At 38.8% G+C, this 17,729-nt stretch overlaps 7 protein-coding genes across 7 annotated transcripts; 5 read left to right on the top strand and 2 right to left on the bottom strand.

The window, feature by feature from the left end:
* Positions 1–860: 860 nt before the first annotated feature.
* On the top strand, positions 861–3,263 carry LOC111481619 (cytochrome P450 76A2). The gene is made up of 2 exons (XM_023127149.1): positions 861–1,882; positions 2,574–3,263. The coding sequence occupies exons 1-2, from the start codon at positions 974–976 to the stop codon at positions 3,198–3,200; spliced, it is 1,536 nt and encodes a 511-aa protein (XP_022982917.1). The 5' UTR covers positions 861–973; the 3' UTR covers positions 3,201–3,263.
* A 39-nt stretch (positions 3,264–3,302) lies between these two features.
* LOC111481975 lies at positions 3,303–5,209 on the bottom strand. Its single transcript, XM_023127600.1, has 2 exons — positions 5,082–5,209; positions 3,303–4,970 (listed from the first exon to the last, which is right to left on the bottom strand). The coding sequence occupies exon 2, from the start codon at positions 4,929–4,931 to the stop codon at positions 3,303–3,305; it is 1,629 nt and encodes a 542-aa protein (XP_022983368.1). The 5' UTR covers positions 4,932–4,970; positions 5,082–5,209.
* A 272-nt stretch (positions 5,210–5,481) lies between these two features.
* Positions 5,482–5,868, top strand: LOC111481977. Its single transcript, XM_023127602.1, has one exon. It carries the CDS (start codon positions 5,482–5,484, stop codon positions 5,866–5,868), a length of 387 nt encoding a protein of 128 aa, XP_022983370.1.
* Positions 5,869–6,851: 983 nt separating this feature from the next.
* LOC111481791 lies at positions 6,852–7,492 on the top strand. Its single transcript, XM_023127385.1, has one exon. It carries the CDS (start codon positions 6,954–6,956, stop codon positions 7,395–7,397), a length of 444 nt encoding a protein of 147 aa, XP_022983153.1. The 5' UTR covers positions 6,852–6,953; the 3' UTR covers positions 7,398–7,492.
* Positions 7,493–7,759: 267 nt separating this feature from the next.
* Positions 7,760–10,289, top strand: LOC111481609 (glucomannan 4-beta-mannosyltransferase 9-like). Its single transcript, XM_023127135.1, has 8 exons — positions 7,760–8,322; positions 8,411–8,509; positions 8,598–8,850; positions 8,933–9,043; positions 9,118–9,254; positions 9,325–9,438; positions 9,517–9,716; positions 9,794–10,289. Exons 1-8 carry the CDS (start codon positions 7,993–7,995, stop codon positions 10,149–10,151), a joined length of 1,602 nt encoding a protein of 533 aa, XP_022982903.1. The 5' UTR covers positions 7,760–7,992; the 3' UTR covers positions 10,152–10,289.
* Positions 10,290–10,828: 539 nt separating this feature from the next.
* On the bottom strand, positions 10,829–11,741 carry LOC111481751 (peroxiredoxin-2E-1, chloroplastic-like). The gene has a single exon (XM_023127337.1). It carries the CDS (start codon positions 11,682–11,684, stop codon positions 11,046–11,048), a length of 639 nt encoding a protein of 212 aa, XP_022983105.1. The 5' UTR covers positions 11,685–11,741; the 3' UTR covers positions 10,829–11,045.
* A 631-nt stretch (positions 11,742–12,372) lies between these two features.
* Positions 12,373–16,563, top strand: LOC111481674 (delta(14)-sterol reductase-like). The gene is made up of 13 exons (XM_023127233.1): positions 12,373–12,420; positions 12,523–12,640; positions 12,761–12,831; positions 12,954–13,010; positions 13,632–13,723; positions 14,045–14,092; positions 14,324–14,444; positions 14,543–14,589; positions 15,178–15,259; positions 15,593–15,669; positions 15,762–15,881; positions 16,074–16,148; positions 16,231–16,563. Exons 1-13 carry the CDS (start codon positions 12,373–12,375, stop codon positions 16,382–16,384), a joined length of 1,110 nt encoding a protein of 369 aa, XP_022983001.1. The 3' UTR covers positions 16,385–16,563.
* Positions 16,564–17,729: the final 1,166 nt, after the last annotated feature.

Below are 17,729 nucleotides of genomic sequence, written 5' to 3' on the forward strand. Positions count from 1 at the left end.
ATAATTATCATTAAATTATGTTAAAATAAATGATGTAAATTAAGTCTTAAGAATGGATAAGAATCGGAAAGCATATTACTAATGGATTAGCTCAGTCAATTATTTATTTATTTATTTATTTATTTTTTGTAAAAGTTGATAGTTACTGGCCCAAAAATTTAAGAATCCAGTGAGGCATTTTATGTTTTTTAAATTTTTATTATTTATTTTGCTTTGAAAAAAAAAAAAACGTTGGAAATGTGTAGAAAATAAAAAATTAATATCCCCACACTAATAAAATTGACATACTAATATAATATACATTTTTTAAACAAAATTAATCAATCGGGGTACAATTATTGACATTATATATGTTTTTTTTTTCAGAAAAAAAGTTATAAATGGTCCCCTAAATTTTTTAAACCAATTTGGTAAAAATCACTGTTCATAATTTCAATATTTATAATCTCATAGTTTTTGTTGACCAAATTAGACTCCATAAAAATTTTGTTTTAAAAGACCAAAAAGAAAAAGGAATAAAAAAGAATTTTTGGATTAAATATTTCACAGTTTATTAACATATTTGAATAATGTAGACATGAAATTTCAAATAAATATATAAATTAATTATACTCATTGGTATGAGACGGAGACGCCAAAGCAAAATCATGAGACCTTATATTTAAAGTGGACAATATCATATCATTATATAGAGTATTCATCAATCGATTGAGTTACTATCGAATAATGTAAATGTATAATAAGTATTTACCAAGAATCTATTTATAACTATATAATTTTTTTAAAAAAATTAATCCAACTAAATTTTAAATTTTAAATTTTTAGAAACTCAGTGGATATATTGATTTTATTTTTAAATGTCCAAATAGAAATAGCGCCACCATTTACCGACCACGGGTGTTGACGGGGCAGAGGGAACACTTCTTCCCGTGGCTATAAATCACGAGAACCAAAAGCCACAGACACAACTCGCATGGAGATAGAAATTGCAGCGCTTATTTTAGTGTCCTTTCTGTGGGGTTTATGGGTGTGGCGCCGCCGTGGAGCGGCAGCGCTGGGTGAGCAGCTACCACCAGGGCCACCGCGTTGGCCAGTGGTTGGAAACTTGCTCCAACTCAGTTTTTCCGCTCACGAATCCTTCACAAAACTCGCCGCTAAGTACGGCCCAATCATGACCCTCCAACTCGGGTCCATGAAAACAGTAGTCGTCTCATCGAGCACGATAGCGCGAGAGATGTTCAAAAACCACGACGCGTCGCTGTCAGGGCGCATGATTTACGAGGCAATGAAGGGGGACCACGGCACAGAAGGTTCCCTAATCACCTCCCAATACGGATCCCACTGGCGGATGCTGAGGCGGTTAGCAACGAGCGAATTCTTCGTCACTCGTCGGCTCGACGCCATGCAACACGTCCGCCGACGTTGCGTCGATGCCATGATCCAATATGTGGAGGATGAAATAAAGGGAAGCGCGTATTGGTACGCGCCGCCGATGGACGTGGGGAAATTCTTCTTTATAATGAGCTTTAATTTAATCGGGAACCTAATATTTTCGAAAGATCTAGTGGGGCCAAATTCCAAAAGGGGGAAGGAATTCTATTACCACACGAGAAGGGTGATGGAGATTGCCGGAACGCCGAATGTGGCGGACTTTCTACGGGTGTTCCGGTGGGTCGACCCGCAGGGGATTAGGAGAACGACGCAGTTTCATGTGAAGGAGGCGTTTGAAATCGCCGGCGAGTTCATAAAAGAAAGATCGACGGAGAAAGAAAAAAAAGAAGAAAGAAAAAAGGATTATTTGGATGTGCTTTTGGAGTTCCGTGGCGATGGCGTTGTGGAGCCCTCCCGTTTCTCTTCTTGGATCATCAACGTTATCGTCTTAGTAAGCTTTATTTTTCATTATTATTATTATTGATCTTCTTTTTCATTTTTATTTTCAAAATTAAGCCTATAAATGTTTAAGATCAAATGGTTAAGAAATGGTGCATCTCACGTGATATGATTAAGAGATCATATATATATATATATATATATGAATAATTTAAATGATTAATTTATTATATTGTTGTCACATATCAGATTGTATGAATCGGATTTAGGGTTTGTCTGTTCCTAATGTTTTATAATGTTTGGGGCTCCACACTATTTTATAAATAATACGTTTGTATTTTAGTATTTTGGAATATTATTGTAATAATTTCATATTATTCTTCTTTTAGTTTTTTACTTTTATTTTCATTATATTTTTAGTATTTTTATTTTCATATGTTTTTGTAACGGCTCAGATCTAGTGTTGAGTACATATTGTTCTATTTGGCTTTCTTTTTCGGACTTTTTCTGAAGGCTTTAAAACCTGTCGTAACTTTTCCACATCCTTATAAATAATAGTTTGTCTCTTAAAGTTTTAAGGGGAAGTAGAGAAAGTCGAAAAACAACACTATGTGCTAGAGTGGATATGGGCAGTTAGAGTTTTAATTTTTTTTTTTTTAATCTTTTAAAGCTTCTCCTTTTATTTTTATAGAACAAATTAGGGAATTCCTATTGGGTTGGTTTTTTCTTTTTTCTTTTTTCAGGAGATGTTCACGGCGGGGACGGACACCACCACTAGTTCACTAGAATGGGCAATGGCGGAGCTCCTCCGCAACCCGGCAGCGATGCAAAAACTTCAGGCGGAGCTACGATCCACCATACTGCCAGACGGCAAACTTGAAGAAACCCATCTGCAAAACCTCCCATATCTTGATGCCGTCGTCAAAGAAACCCTCCGCCTCCACCCACCGCTGCCGTTTCTTTTCCCGAGAATGGCAATGAAGCCCTGCAAAATCCTCGGCTACTGGATTCCGGCCGAAACCCAAGTCTTGGTCAACGTTTGGGCCATTGGCCGTGACCCCAAAAACTGGAAAGACGCCTTGGTTTTCTCGCCGGAGAGATTCTTGGAGCCCACCGGCAGCAAGGATTTTAAAGGTCAACACTTTGACTTCCTTCCGTTTGGCTCTGGCCGCCGCATGTGCCCGGCGGTGCCGTTGGCATCAAGGGTTCTTCCAATGGCTCTGGGGTCGTTGATTCTGCGGTTTGATTGGGCTCTGCCGGACGGACTCTTGCCGGAGGAGATGGACATGTCGGAGCAAATGGGAATTACTCTGAAAAAGAAAGTTCCTTTGAAGGCCATTCCGATTCCTCATAAACGTCGTTTCGTGTAAAAATCAGTAAAAATAAAATATTGTTTTCATAAAAATAAATTTCACCACAATTTAGTTTCTAAATCGATAAATTTCTCATCCTCTGAGCTTCATGAATGCAAATTACAGAGCAAGAACATCAAAACAGGAAAACCCATAATTTCTACACAAATAACTCTCATCAGCTTCAACGCCAAATCCCTTTAACAATCTCTGCTCATGAACTTCATTTGAACTGCAAATATTGCTCAAAGCTACGAGCACCTCAACAATGGCGCCCTCCGTCTTCTCCCTGTCTGCATAATGGAGAGTTTGCAGCAGCAAAACACACGGCTTTGAACCACCCATGTCGCCGCCGTTGGGCTTCTTCTCAACACTGTGCTCTGAATGCCATGTCTCCATGTCATGAGCCATTGAAGTTAACCACTGCAATATTTTCGCCGTCGCTGATTTCCACTCTGCCGCCAGAACTGGATCGTACAGAGACGAGTGCCGAATTTTTGCTGCCTTTCTCAGTCGGGATCTCAGAGCTTTCCTTATACTCAACGGCAACATGTTGTACAGCTTGTCCCGTTCCTTGCTACCGATTAGGCGAGGCGCGGACGCCATTTGCTCGATCAAAGTCACTATTTTTCCGTAATGAATTGATAAGGCGGCGGCGCCGAGGGAATTTGGAGGTGAGCTTGGTAAATTTTCTTTAATAAAGAATGATGAGATTGAATAATGTCCGCCGTTGATTCGTCTCAGTGATGATGATACTCTGTTTTCAACTGCTGTGTTTTTCAGCTTCAACGACGACGTTTTGCGAACCTGTTGCGACGGCGGTGGAGAAACAGTTGCTCCGTACTTGCAGTCTCGAAATGACCGGAAATGGGGAAATTGAGAAAACCTTTTGCTCTCTGCAGAATTCTTCATCAATGGCGGACTCCGATTATAACTCTGTTTTTTCCCCTGTTCTTCTACTTTCGACCTCCTGCAATTATCCGCCGGGATACGGCGGCCGGTGATTTTCTTTCCGCTGTCCTCCGGCAGCCACATTTCGTTAACCCCAAACACAATTTTGATTCGTTGTGTAATGGTAATAATCGATCTCATGAAAAGTCTAAGAATGTAATCGAATGTTCTGTTCCAAGGGGTCAACAATTTCAAGCTCTGAACACGACGGCGGTGCCATGAAATTTCCTTCCGGTAATTGAACGATTTTCCACCGCCGCCGGCAAAGGAAAAATTCGTTGTGTTCCTCCCCAAATTTCGTTCAACCGCCGCCAGAACCTCCATTTCCCTCGACAGCTCGGCCGTGAACACAATAAATTTCTGCATTTTCTTCACTCTTCTCTCCATTTTTTCCCATCTATATTGCCATCTACCCCAATCAAATTCGTTCTTCATTGGATCTTCAACGAATTTTTCAAATTTGTGAAGAACAGGGTCCGAACATTTGTCCCCAAATCTCGCGATTGATTTCGCGATGTATTGAAGATCTCCGACGATTTCTACCCTCAAAAGCTCCATTAGAAATTGTTCGTCATTCGAAATCAGTATTTCGATTCCTTTTGAGTTCGAAATCTGTTGTTTCACTCTCATGAATTCCTCGTCTTCTAATCGATTCCATAGCTGAACAAGCTTCGACATAAGAGGCGCGATTTCAAATGATAAGAAACCAATCCCCGCCATGTCCGGCTCCGGCAGTACAAATTTCCGGGAAACCCACCGGAAAGTTGAACTTCTCGTGATTCTCCGTTCACTTGCCATCTTTTCCGGCAATGGGTTTCAAACGAATTCTGCAAATAACTGTCCCGAGAGGAAATTAACGGCAGAAGAAGAAGAGTGAATGAACGTTAGGGAAAATGAAAGAGGTATAAATATAAACAGGGAAAGGGAGACATAATAATATAAATTTACCTCAAAATGAACGGACGAACAAATCATTATGTGTTGTTTCAATGTTTTTGATTCCCCGTTGTTTGCTAAGACGACTTTTGAGGAGCATATTCGACGTATATACATGTACACATGAAATATATATGTATATATATATAACGTATATTTCATGTATATATATATATATATTCGACGTATATACATGTACACATGAAATATATATGTATAATATATATATAACGTATATACATGTAGACATGAAATATATATATATCTATATGACGTGTCAGAAAGTTCTAGCACCCACCGGGCATTGTCCACAACGTTCCGGTAGCTTCCAGTTTCTGCTTCGTGTCTCTGTATAAAGCCCTGAATCCGAAATCCAAAGTCAAGAAGAAGAAGAAGAATAGAAACTGAAATGATGGAGGCAATCGACGAGAAGGAGAAGGTGACGATTCGAGACGTCAGCCACGACGAGGAAGGGATAAAGCTAATCGAAAAGGCGAAGATCGACTCTCGCAACATCGACACCATTAGGTACGTTGAGAGGAAGCTCATTGACAAGGGATTCCAGCGTCTTGAACGCCAGCCGGTTCAGCCGCCGCCCAAGTCCGGCCATGGCGGCAAGTTCACTTGGGAAGGACCCCGCGATTCCATTCAGAACGAGCTCTCCCCCGCCCCGGCTGCCATTGATGAGAACGATCCGAACTATGTCGATGAAGTGGAGGAGAAGGAGGAGGAGGTCGCCGGATTGGTGGTCGGTGAAGTGGAGGTGGCCAAGGCGGCGGAGGTCATGGAGGGGGTGTAATCGAATGTAATCGAATTAAGAATGTAATTAAGAATGTAATCGAATTAAGAATGTAATTTGAGTCGTTCTGTAACAGTATAATTAAGAATGTAATCGAATGTTCTGTTCGAAGGGGTCAACAATTTCAAGCTCTGAACACGACGGCGGTGACACGAAATTTCTTCTTCCGGTAATTGAACGATTTTCCACCGCCGCCAGAACCTCCATTTCCCTCGACATCTCCGCCGTGAGCACAATAAACTTCTGCATTTTCTTCACTCTTCTGTCCATTTTTTTTCATCTGTAATGGCATCTGCCCCAATCGAATTGGTGAAGAACAGGGTCCGAACATTTGTCCCCCATCAAGATTATTTGGATCAAGATTAGCAGTCAAAGACTAATTTAGGGAATGACTATGGATTTATAAGTGAGAAATACTTATTATTCTATTAGAATGAGGCTTTTTGAAAAGCACAAAGCAAAGCCATGAGAATTTATAGGACAATATCTATAAAGGACTCCACAAAGAAAAAAAAGGAGTAAATATAAGGGAGGAATACTAACTCCATTCGAATGAGGGAAGCCCAAAGCAAAGTCATGAGAATTTATGCTCAGTCAAAGTGGACAATATCATACATAGTCGTAGTCTAATAACCACCCTCATCTTCTAATTACCCAATTTGACAATTTGACATTAGAGGTGTAATTTCGAATGATAAGAAACCACTCCCCGCCATGTCTGGCTCCGGCAGTACAACTTCCCTGGAAACCCACCGGAAAGTTGAACTTCTCGTGGTTTTCCGTTCATTTGCCATCTTCTCCGGCAATGGGTTTCAAATGAATTCTGCAAATAAATGTCCTGAAAGAAAATTAAGGGCATTAGTATATCATCATCGAATCTCTCAATATTGTATTATATAATATATAAAAAAAAGAAATTAGAAATTAATTATGCATGCGTAAGAAAGCGTTGTAAGACGTGTCAGAGAGTTCTAGCACCCACCCGGCGTTGTCCACACCTTTCCGGGACCTTCCAGTTTCTCCTTCGTCTCTCTGTATAAAACCCTAAATCCCGATTCTAAATTTCCCCAACAATTACAGAAATCATGAAGCCAATCGACGACAAGAAGGAGAAAGTGACGATTCGAGCCGTCAGCCGCGACGAGGAAGGGAAAAAGCGAGTCGAAAAGGCCGAGATTGTTTCTCGCAACATCGACACCATCAAGTACGTTGAGAAGAAGCTCATTGACAAGGGAGTCCAGCGCCTCGACCGCCATCCGGTTCATACCCGGACTGGAATCGCCCAGCCGCCGCCCAAGTCCGGCCACGGCGGCAAGTTCACTTGGGAAGGACCCAGCGATGCGATTGAGAACGAGCTCTCCCCCGCCCCGGCTGCCATTGATGAGAACGATCCGAACTATGTGGATGAAGTGAAGGAGGAGGAGGAGGTCGCCGGATTGGTGGTCGGAGAAGTGGAGGTCGCGAAGGCGGCGGCGGTCACGGAGGGGGTTGCGAGAGTGGAGGTGGATCCTCGGCTTCAACTGCAATGAAATTGAGGGAAAAGTGTTGGGTTATTTCTGTAATTACGTATGAGTTTGTGTCTTTTTATGTCAAAAAAATAAAGAATTCTGTTTTACTTTCTTTATGTATATAAATTTTATTCTTAACGCGTTATTAAATTAATTGACATTTTATTAGATATTTATAAACTATAGGATCTTGTTATATTATATACACAAATATAGAAAATTATTATAAACCAAAGTTTAATTTAATCCGATTATTATAATTTAAGCTAAAGTGGGCATGTTTAATTGTGTGGGTTACGTTAGAATTTGCTTCCCCTCCCAATTTTGAGGGGTTAGAACCCTAACATCCTATTAATTACCAATTGAAATGGTCTCACGGTCACAAACCACTTGTTGTTACGAGAGAGATTATAGAACAAATCTGTCTCTCTCTCTCTCTCTCCAATTTTTTTCCTTTAAATTGCTGTTCTTCCTCCGCTCTCATCATTCAAATCTTGTTCATCCATATCTGTTCTGCTTCTGCTTCTGCTTCTGCAATCCAGTTGATCGCGGAAGTAGAACCACCACCCCTTTTCACCACCAAATTCTGCTCCTATTTCCAAACATAAACCCGGAAATGGAGCAGCTCTCCACGGCGGCGTTTTTCCCTGGAGCATTCCAGTCGGTCGGAGATGGCATTCCGGCTCAGCTCCTTTTTATTTGGGACACCGTCAGAGCTCCAATTATAGCTCCTCTGCTTAGAGTTTTAATGGTGCTCTGTTCTGGATTATCGATAATGCTGTTCGTTGAGAGGATTTATATGGGCGTCGTGATTATTGGAGTGAAATTGCTCCGTCGCACGCCGGGGAAAAGGTACAAATGGGAAGCCATAAAAGAGGACACCGAGATCGGAAGCTCTGTTTTCCCTATGGTTCTTGTTCAAATCCCCATGTTTAACGAAAAAGAGGTGCTCTGTTTTTCCTCCTCTGTTTTTCTGATCTCTCATTTTCCATTGGAAATGAAGTCTGACATGGGCAATCTTCGTTTCATCTTAGGTTTATCAAATGTCAATCAGAGCTGTTTGTGGGCTTTCATGGCCATCTGATCGAATCGCAATACAAGTACTGGACGATTCAACAATCCCATCAATCAAGGTACAAAGCAACAAACAAAAAAAGTTGTATTTTTTTCGTACTCTGTTTTTTATAATGAACGAAAGACAATGATTGAATTGATGAACAGAGTCTAGTGGAGCTAGAATGCCAAAAATGGGCAAACAAAGGGATAAACATAAAGTACGAAGTACGAGACAATCGTAGCGGGTACAAAGCAGGGGCTTTGAAAGAAGGGATGAAGCGAAGCTATGCAAGGAAATGTGAATATGTTGTGATATTTGATGCAGATTTTCAACCCGAACCTGATTTTCTTCATCGATCTATTCCTTTTCTTGTCCATAACCCTGAACTTGCCCTCATTCAAGCTCGATGGATATTTGGTAACTCATCCTTCCCTTATTCAATAACATGTTCATAACGCACTGGCTTGACGCCCCTGCATTTGCCGCTATGTTCTTGCAGTGAACTCCAATGAGTGTATGATGACAAGACTTCAAGAGATGTCGTTGGACTACCATTTCACGGTCGAGCAAGAAGTCGGCTCCTCCACGCACGCCTTCTTCGGCTTCAATGGTTCGTTCAAACTCCTCTTTCTCCCATCCGCATGACTCAATGTTTCTCATTGCTTGATATTTGTTCTACACTAGGCACGGCCGGAGTTTGGAGAATTGCTGCAATTGAAGAGGCAGGAGGGTGGAAGGATAGAACGACTGTGGAGGACATGGATTTGGCCGTGCGAGCTAGTCTCAAGGGCTGGAAATTCTTGTACCTCGGCGACCTTCAGGTAACGTTCAAATTCGAACTTTGATGTCTGTTCTATTCCCACATCTGATGGAGCGATTTCATACCACTAGGTTAAAAATGAACTGCCAAGCACATTCAAGGCCTTCCGTTTTCAGCAGCATAGATGGTCATGTGGCCCTGCAAACCTGTTCAGAAAGGTGGTCATGGAGATAGCAAGAAATAAGGTATTCCCAACGTCGACATTACTCGAATCAAATCTATATTGAATCAGGCTGATAAGATTTGGGAATTTTTCATTGCAGAAAGTGACATTGTGGAAGAAGGTGTATGTGATTTATAGCTTCTTCTTCGTAAGGAAGATCATAGCCCACATTAACAACTTTCTTCTCTTCTGTGTTGTTTTACCGGCAACTGTTGTGGTGCCTGAAGTTACAATTCCAATATGGGGAGCTGTGTATATTCCTACAGCGACCACCATTATTAATGCGGCCGGGACTCCACGGTATGTTCCTTCTCCAACTTCCTAGAACAATGGACCTCCATATTCACAAATTCTAAGATTTTGTTGGTTGGTTTCAGGTCATTCCACTTGACGATTTTCTGGATCATGTTCGAAAACGTAATGTCATTGCACAGAGCCAAGGCGACCCTCATCGGGTTATTAGAGGGTAGTCGAGCAAACGAATGGGTTGTGACAGAGAAGTTAGGAGACATTCTGAAGGCCAAAACAGCCTCAAAACCAACAAGGACACTAGGGTTCAGAATTGGAGATAGAATTCATTTAACGGAGCTTGGGATTGGAGCCTATCTATTCTTTTGTGGATGCTACAATATGCTGTACGGGGAGAACAACTTCTTCATTTTCATTCTTGTCCAATCAATTTCGTTTTTCATTGTGGGAGTTGGGTATGTTGGGACCATTGTTCCAAGCTTTTAGTAGCTCAACCATGGTGTAGGTTCTAGTGCTTGTGTTTAGCTTCCACGAAGCTTTTTTGTCTATAAATGCACAAAAGGCTGAAATTTTCTAGCTTAATTGTTTGACAAGAGTGATCTCTAAATTGTCCAATTCTTTCCTCCGATAAAACATAATCAAAGGATTAAATATCAACATCCTCGATAAAACATAATCAAAGAACAATTCCACAAGTGAGTAGTGATTTGATATTGTCCACTTTGAGCGTAAGCTCTCGTTGGTTTCTTCAAAATGTCTCATGTCAATAGAGATACATTCCTTACTTATAAAAGCTCATAGACCATTTTCCTTAAATAGCCAATGTGAGACTTTCTTCTAACCATACTCCTCTAGGATTTGAGCCTCAATTAAGCCAAGGTTGTTCGAGAGCTCCATAGGCCAAGAGAGGCTCTATAGTAAACTTGGCCTTTATTCGACACTAGAGTCACTGTTACTCTAACGAGGGACGTGACCTTGGATGAGAGTAGATACTTTGTAATCTAGTTCTTTTAATTGACCTTCAATTAAACTTAAACTCGGCCCAATCTCTTACTAAAAAGGATAGAGTTAAATACAATTCATAGAGCTCACAAGGATTCTAAGGGTATGGCTAACAGACTCATTTGATCTCATGTAAGGCATTTGGTCGAACAGATTATAGGTGACCCAAATTAATCATTCTTTCTCATTATAAAACATTGAAGCATAAAACCCAAATCACAAAGAACAGAAACCAATGAAAATCCAGAATCACGAAGATAAACGAACTCAGAAACTTATTCTAACAGACTCATTTGATCTCATTTATTTTCCAAAATTGAAAATGCTACCCTGTAATTGGAGCAGCAAATAAGCAGAAGGAAAAAAACAATCTCTAATTCAAAGAACTTTGAGAATTTCCTCAGCACTACTGAAGGTAAACGAACCTCCTTCCTCCAAATTCAAGACCTTCACGATTCCATCCTCAGCCAGAAGCGCGTAACGCCTCGACCTCATGCCCAATCCCACGGGCTTGTCGCTCAAATCAAGCTCGCAACCAATAGCCCTAGTGAAATCCCCATTCCCATCGGACAACAACAGAACCTCGTCCTCAACATTGAGGTTCTCCTTCCACGCCTTCATCACAAAAGCGTCATTCACCGAAATACAGGCGATAGTGTCGATTCCTTTGGCCTTAAGCTCGGCCGATTTCTCGACGAAACCTGGAAGGTGTTTCTGAGAGCAAGTCGGGGTGAAAGCGCCGGGAACGGCGAAGAATACGGCCTTCTTGCCCTTGGTGAGGTCGGAGACGGTGGTGGTTTGGAGTTCGTCGGCAGGGTCAAAGTAGGAAAATGTGGAGTCGGGAATCTTGTCGCCGACGGAAATGGAGGCGGAGATAGTGGATTTGGGGGTGGCAGAAGAGGAGAATCGGAGGGGTTTTGGGGAGATGCAGCGGTGGGATTTGAAGGGAAAGGAAGAGAGGGCGGAAGAAGAGGATATTGAGAGGGAGAGTCTTGAAATGGAGAAAGAGGCCGCCATTGTTGATGAGAGCTTGCGACTGAGATTGAGAGGAGAAGGGATGAGTTTCGAGTCGCTTTGGCTATTTAATGCATTTCTAGATTTGCATGTGGTTTTTTTATTTTATTTATTTTAAAGTCATTCGTCAATTTTATGAAAGCATTTACAATATTAATTTGAATGTATGTTTTACTTTTATTTTAAAAATGAAAAACTTTATAATTTTAATTAATATAAAACTAATATTATTTTTTGTGAATGAAAATAAATGAGAGGTGTAAATAGTTTTAATTAATTTGATCAACTTGCTATTAATTAATTGAACTTATTTAATTATGATCTTAATGTTAGATATGGGTCCGCGAGGAGAACAAAACACTATTTATAACTATTTATAACGTGAAAACTTTTCTTAGAAAATCGATTTTAAAGAGTTAAAAAAGGTAAAATCATTAATCAAATAAACAAAAAGAAAAGGAATTTGGGAAAAGGCAGCCAAGCAAGAACGTTCCCGCCTGGGGAAGAGATTCACAAGCTAGCAGTTCAACCGCCGCCCGTGGATTTAGGAGTAGGAATCAACAGACTCGGGTCTCGAGCTAAAGGTTGCCGGAGTTGAAATTAGACGACCTTTTTGCTGCAAGTTATTATTGTTGTTACAGAGGGAAGAGAAAATCCCAGCAAGCTACTAAGAATCGATTTCTTGAAGAATATGGATCTGGATTCTCTTCTTCAAGTTCCAATTCCCTCATGGGAAGCTGTAAGTGTTGATTCTATTGCTGTGAATCAGTATTCGTTATTAAGTACGATTTACACTTCAATGTGTTTGAGATTCTCCTGCTGTTTGTCGTTGCGCAATCAGGTTGCTATCCTCTTCATCTTCTTTTTTTACCTGGCGATTGCTGGGTCTGTTCTACCTGGAAGAATTATCCCTGGAGTGATTTTGTCAGATCGTACTAGGCTTCATTATCGCTGCAATGGTATTGTTTTCTCATAAATTCAGTTTATCAAGTTTTGTTCCACTGAGATTATAAATTCTTTGCAAATGAATATTAAAATCTGGATCTCTCTTCCTCTCTGGATTTGTTCTGCTGCTGTAGGTCTACTCTCTCTACTGCTGCTTGTCGCGCTTCTTGGGATTGGTGTTAAAATGAATTACATTTCGCCCACTGTAAGCGTTCACTGTTTCTCATTACAGATTTGATCATTCTTTCATGGAATTTTGTATTCATTTTTCTTCATTGCTGTTGGTTACTGTTCTTATTAGAAGCTTATAATACAACGCATATGTAGGCTATATCAGATAGAGGACTGGAGCTGCTATCAGCAACCTTCTGGTTTAGTGTCCTGGTATGTGGAACTTCAAGTTGAACATCTGAACTATTTGCTATAGAGCTGACCTTTGTCCCTTTGGCATATTATTAACATTACTTACACTTTTCTGCAATGGACTGTTGCTTAGATTTTTCTTGCTTAGATTTTTCTGCAATGGACTGTTGGTTTAGTGTCCTGGTATCTATATCCCTGTTGACTTTTCTTGCTTAGATTTTTCCTGTTGAGATTTTTGAATGGTGGTGGTAGAGACTGATTCTTATTGATAACAGAGTGGTACAAACCGAGGGAGATTCCGAGAGCCCCCATTAGAAGCGTAACTTAAACTAACCATTTTTTTTGACTTGTAACTCTTGAAGTGTGTTATTGGGAAGATTTCTAACAATGTCCATCAATAAGCTTGTTTGTATGGCCCCAAATCCCGAACCATCACACAAGAATTTGACGATTATTTGATTTCAATCACTAAAACACAATACCATTAACTTGATTCTCGTATAAGAGGTTATGCATAATAACGACATGTCTTTTTCCTTGTTCATCAAGTTTGGTCTCTGAATCTTCTGGCCTTCTATTATCAATCACTTGTCTACTTCTAACTCCGTTGTTTTAACCTTCTCCTTAATGTCTCACTTTCAGGCAACATTTTTGCTCTGTATTGCTGGCTACAGTTCAAGTAGTCAAAGTTCTTCTCTAAAGCCTCGTGCCACGGGAAATTTTATTCATGATTGGTACAAACTCAATTTTGGTTACTTTTTTCTGTATATGTATAATGTCAAGTTCTCATTTTGTGGCGTGTTTGGTTGGCTGAGATCCTTAAATCGAGTTAAGAAATTAGGTGCATAATGTTTGTTTCCTGGAGGAGGAAACTGAAAGATTGGGTGCATAATATTAAGAAATCAATTCCTTGCATATGAATGTTACAACTTTTTTACTCGTTAACAGTGTCATTTATCATTACAGATGAAAGATTGGTAAACAAATGTTTGCTTTAACTCTTGAAGTCTGATTTGACCACTTGTTTAAATATCAGTCTTCATGTTGTTTAACAGGTGGTTTGGTATCCAGTTGAATCCTCACTTTTTGGGCATTGACCTCAAGTATGTTACTTATTATGAACTTTATCATGTGCCATTTCAGGAACAATGTTATTATTTTAATCACCACTGGATGATGACCACGTTTATTGATTTTCAATTCTCTTATTATATATCCTAATAGATGGTCCTTTTTGTGTAATTTCTTATCGTTTCTATTAATATATGTTACTTGCTTCACTTCTGGTGGTATTATTATATATGTTGACCAGAATGCTGAAACTCCTCCTGTAGATTTTTCTTTGTGAGAGCTGGAATGATGGGCTGGCTACTTATTAATCTGTCAGTTCTTGCAAGAAGTGTTCTGAACGCCACCTTGAGCCAATCGATGATCCTCTACCAGACATTTTGTGCGGTAAACTAATACCCCAAACTCCGAAGCATTCCTTCATTTTTTTCGTATCTTTTGGTGGCGCCTAATAATTGGATGTTTGGTCTAAAATGTTGATTCAGATATATGTCATCGACTACTTTATTCACGAGGAGTACATGACCTCCACGTAAGTTCATTTTCAGTTCATTCTTTCCTATTGTTTGAAACATATTTTTGCTTAAATTGGGGAAGTTTCATGCCTGATTGTCACATATTGTTGGCTCATGATTGAGCCAAAGTTCTACGTAAAGAAGTCTGCCAATGGCAAGTAATGGACGCCTTATCAATTCCTTGGAACTAGGGAAACAAAGAAGTGAATGGCATCCAAAAACATGTTTTAGTGGTCTAAGAGCTAAAGCATATATGCTGCCACCCTTGGCTATTGTTCCTTATTGAATCTCGCTCATGTTTAAAACTCTGAATCTTTATCCATATAAGCCAGCTTCTCAAACCATATGTAGCCTAATTGCTTACTTGGAGACACAGTAGTGAATCTGGTTCTTCTCTTTACCAACACACTTATCAAAAAGCGAAATACATTATACCAAAAACATGTTGGTCCGAAAGACTAGCTTCTGTAATGTCATGAATTCTTAATTGTCGTCTGCACATGAATCGTGCTCATTACACATTTTAAGCACGGAACACTCACTTCATTATACTTGCGATTTTGTGCAGTCAGACTGAATATTAGTGAATGATTTATCTTTTGTAGATGGGACATAATTGCTGAGAGATTAGGCTTCATGCTGGTATTTGGGGATCTTGTTTGGATTCCTTTCACGTTTAGCATTCAGGTAAATAATGAAGTAGTTTTCGTTTTCTATCATTTCCTTTTCTTCTTTTGACTTCATTTTGTGTTAAAATGGATGCTCAATTCTCCAATTTCAAATTGAGACTCGCGCATATGATTTCAGATTGTCTTGCACATTTGATGACCATAAACTTTGAAATGTAGGCTGTGGTTCTTTTCATAATTTGTTTTTATTTTTCTATATGCATGCTAAACTATGTGCATATTGTAGGCATAGTGGTTTAGTTTTGTGAATGCATGCCTGCAAAATCCAAGTACTTAAACTTTGAAAGACATGGCTTCTGTAAAAGATTGTCTGTGTTTGCTTTTGTTATAGGGTTGGTGGCTTATGACAAACAGGGCAGAGTTAACAACGGCTGCTACCATAGCTAACTGCTTAGTTTTCTTAATTGGGTAGCTACCACAACGTGACTTAAAATTGACACTTTCTCTTCTCGTCTCAAAGGTTTGGTAAATGTGAGCTTTTTGTGTACAAATTTGGACAGATATCTTGTGTTTAGAGGATCTAACAAGCAAAAACACATGTTTAAAAAGAGCAGCAAAGCGCTTATATGGGGTAAGCCTCCGAAAGTTGTTGGAGGAAAGTTGCTTGCTTCTGGTTATTGGTAAGATTTTCATCTATTCAGTTTACTCGTTACCATAGAAAACGAGAAACGGGATTGTTACCGAGACTCCATAGTTTTTCGATATTCAAACCCGAGCCTCATTGAGATCTTTAAACTTGGCAAATTTATGGGGTATTGTTTGGACATTGTTTCCTAGGATATGGAGATTTTCTAATACTTGTTATTGAATAGGGGAATTGCTCGGCACTGTAATTACCTTGGAGACTTGTTGCTTGCACTTTCTTTCAGCTTACCTTGTGGGATTAGGTATTTTTTTGGTCCTCTGTCTTTGTAGCCAAAGAAAACTAACACCAAACCCATGAACAGATATCTCCCTTCATTTTTGCAGCTCCCCAATTCCATACTTTTATCCCATGTATCTTCTCATTCTGCTAATATGGAGAGAGAGACGAGACGAAGCTCGTTGTGCCGAGAAATATAAAGACATTTGGGCGGAGTACACCAAACTCGTCCCTTGGAGAATATTGCCTTATGTTTATTAGCATCAACAGACCATTACCTGTGCAAAATGTGGACTCTCTTGTCACCGAGATGTTCGTCTTCGTCTTGTCTGGTACGCTGTCTTCTATTCTTCTTCAGGACACAACTTTCATATGTTTTCCATGTTCGTGGATTCTCTGCATTTTATAAGGTTTATGTTTAGTTGTTTCTTGTCTGCTCATTTTAGCTGTCTTAATTTTGATAAAATTAATAAAACCGAGTAGCTCGCACCAAACACGACCTTGTCTTTGAGTCCCCATGGGCATACAAGGTAGAAAAGTATTCATTGGAATCTCAATATTCATTTTAAATTTGATTCATCTCAGCTCAATTCAACTAGCTAAGATATATATTTTCGAATGTTTAAATTCTATGAACTAAAAAAAAATCATACATTAGTAATGGCTATTATAAACTATTAGTAATGGCTATTAGTTTATAATAGCATGATTAGGGGTTGAGTTTTTATGTTATCCATTTTTTTTTTAACAGATTGATTCTTAAACTTTTAGATATATTGGTCAATTTTTGTATTGTATTTGACATAAGTATTTGGATATCCATTTTTTAATTCAGTATCAAACTCAGTACCAGTTAAGACAAGCTAATGCTATACAAATTTTCTTTTTATTAAATGTAATACGAAAATAAAAACTTTTTATACGAAATTCAATAATTTAAATCAACTAGATTAACCTTATATTAGAGACTATAATATAGTTTGAATTCAAAGGCTTAAAAAAAAAGTATAATTAAATCATAATTATTATGAATTAGATTTTAAGGAATTTATAATTATAGATTTTCTGCCTCCGAAAAAGTAAAAGGTTGAGTTGATTCTTTGGTTGAAATGTTTCCATCCATCATTTTTCTTTCCTTTTTATTTATTTATTATTATTTTTATAGAAAATTCATTGGACACTATTGAACAAATAAAATATTATTAGAAATAAAAATAGATGTAACAATGTTTAGTTAGCTCAACTCCCACGAGTCCATCTCTATAAATAAAAATATTTTATTGTCTATTTCATATATTTTATTTGGTAACCTTGTATTTAAAATTGAAAATTTGAAAATAGGTTACAATCTAATCATACCCTTAAAAAATTTAAGAATATTTAACGTTTATAACTAAGGTTACTGATGCACTATACTTTATAAATATTTGATATTTAAATTTTATGAGATTTTAATAGCAATGTATCATGTATTTGTAGAGAAAGTAAGTTTTTTTTAAATAATTACAAATATGATCAGATAACTCAATTGTAAATTCTATTATGATTTTTCATATCACTAACTTAACTAACTCGAAATTTTAGATTAGTCTAAACTTTTTTTAAT

Source organism: Cucurbita maxima, unplaced genomic scaffold (genome assembly GCF_002738345.1).
Source record: "Cucurbita maxima cultivar Rimu unplaced genomic scaffold, Cmax_1.0 Cma_Scf00007, whole genome shotgun sequence".
NCBI classification, from domain to species: domain Eukaryota; kingdom Viridiplantae; phylum Streptophyta; class Magnoliopsida; order Cucurbitales; family Cucurbitaceae; genus Cucurbita; species Cucurbita maxima.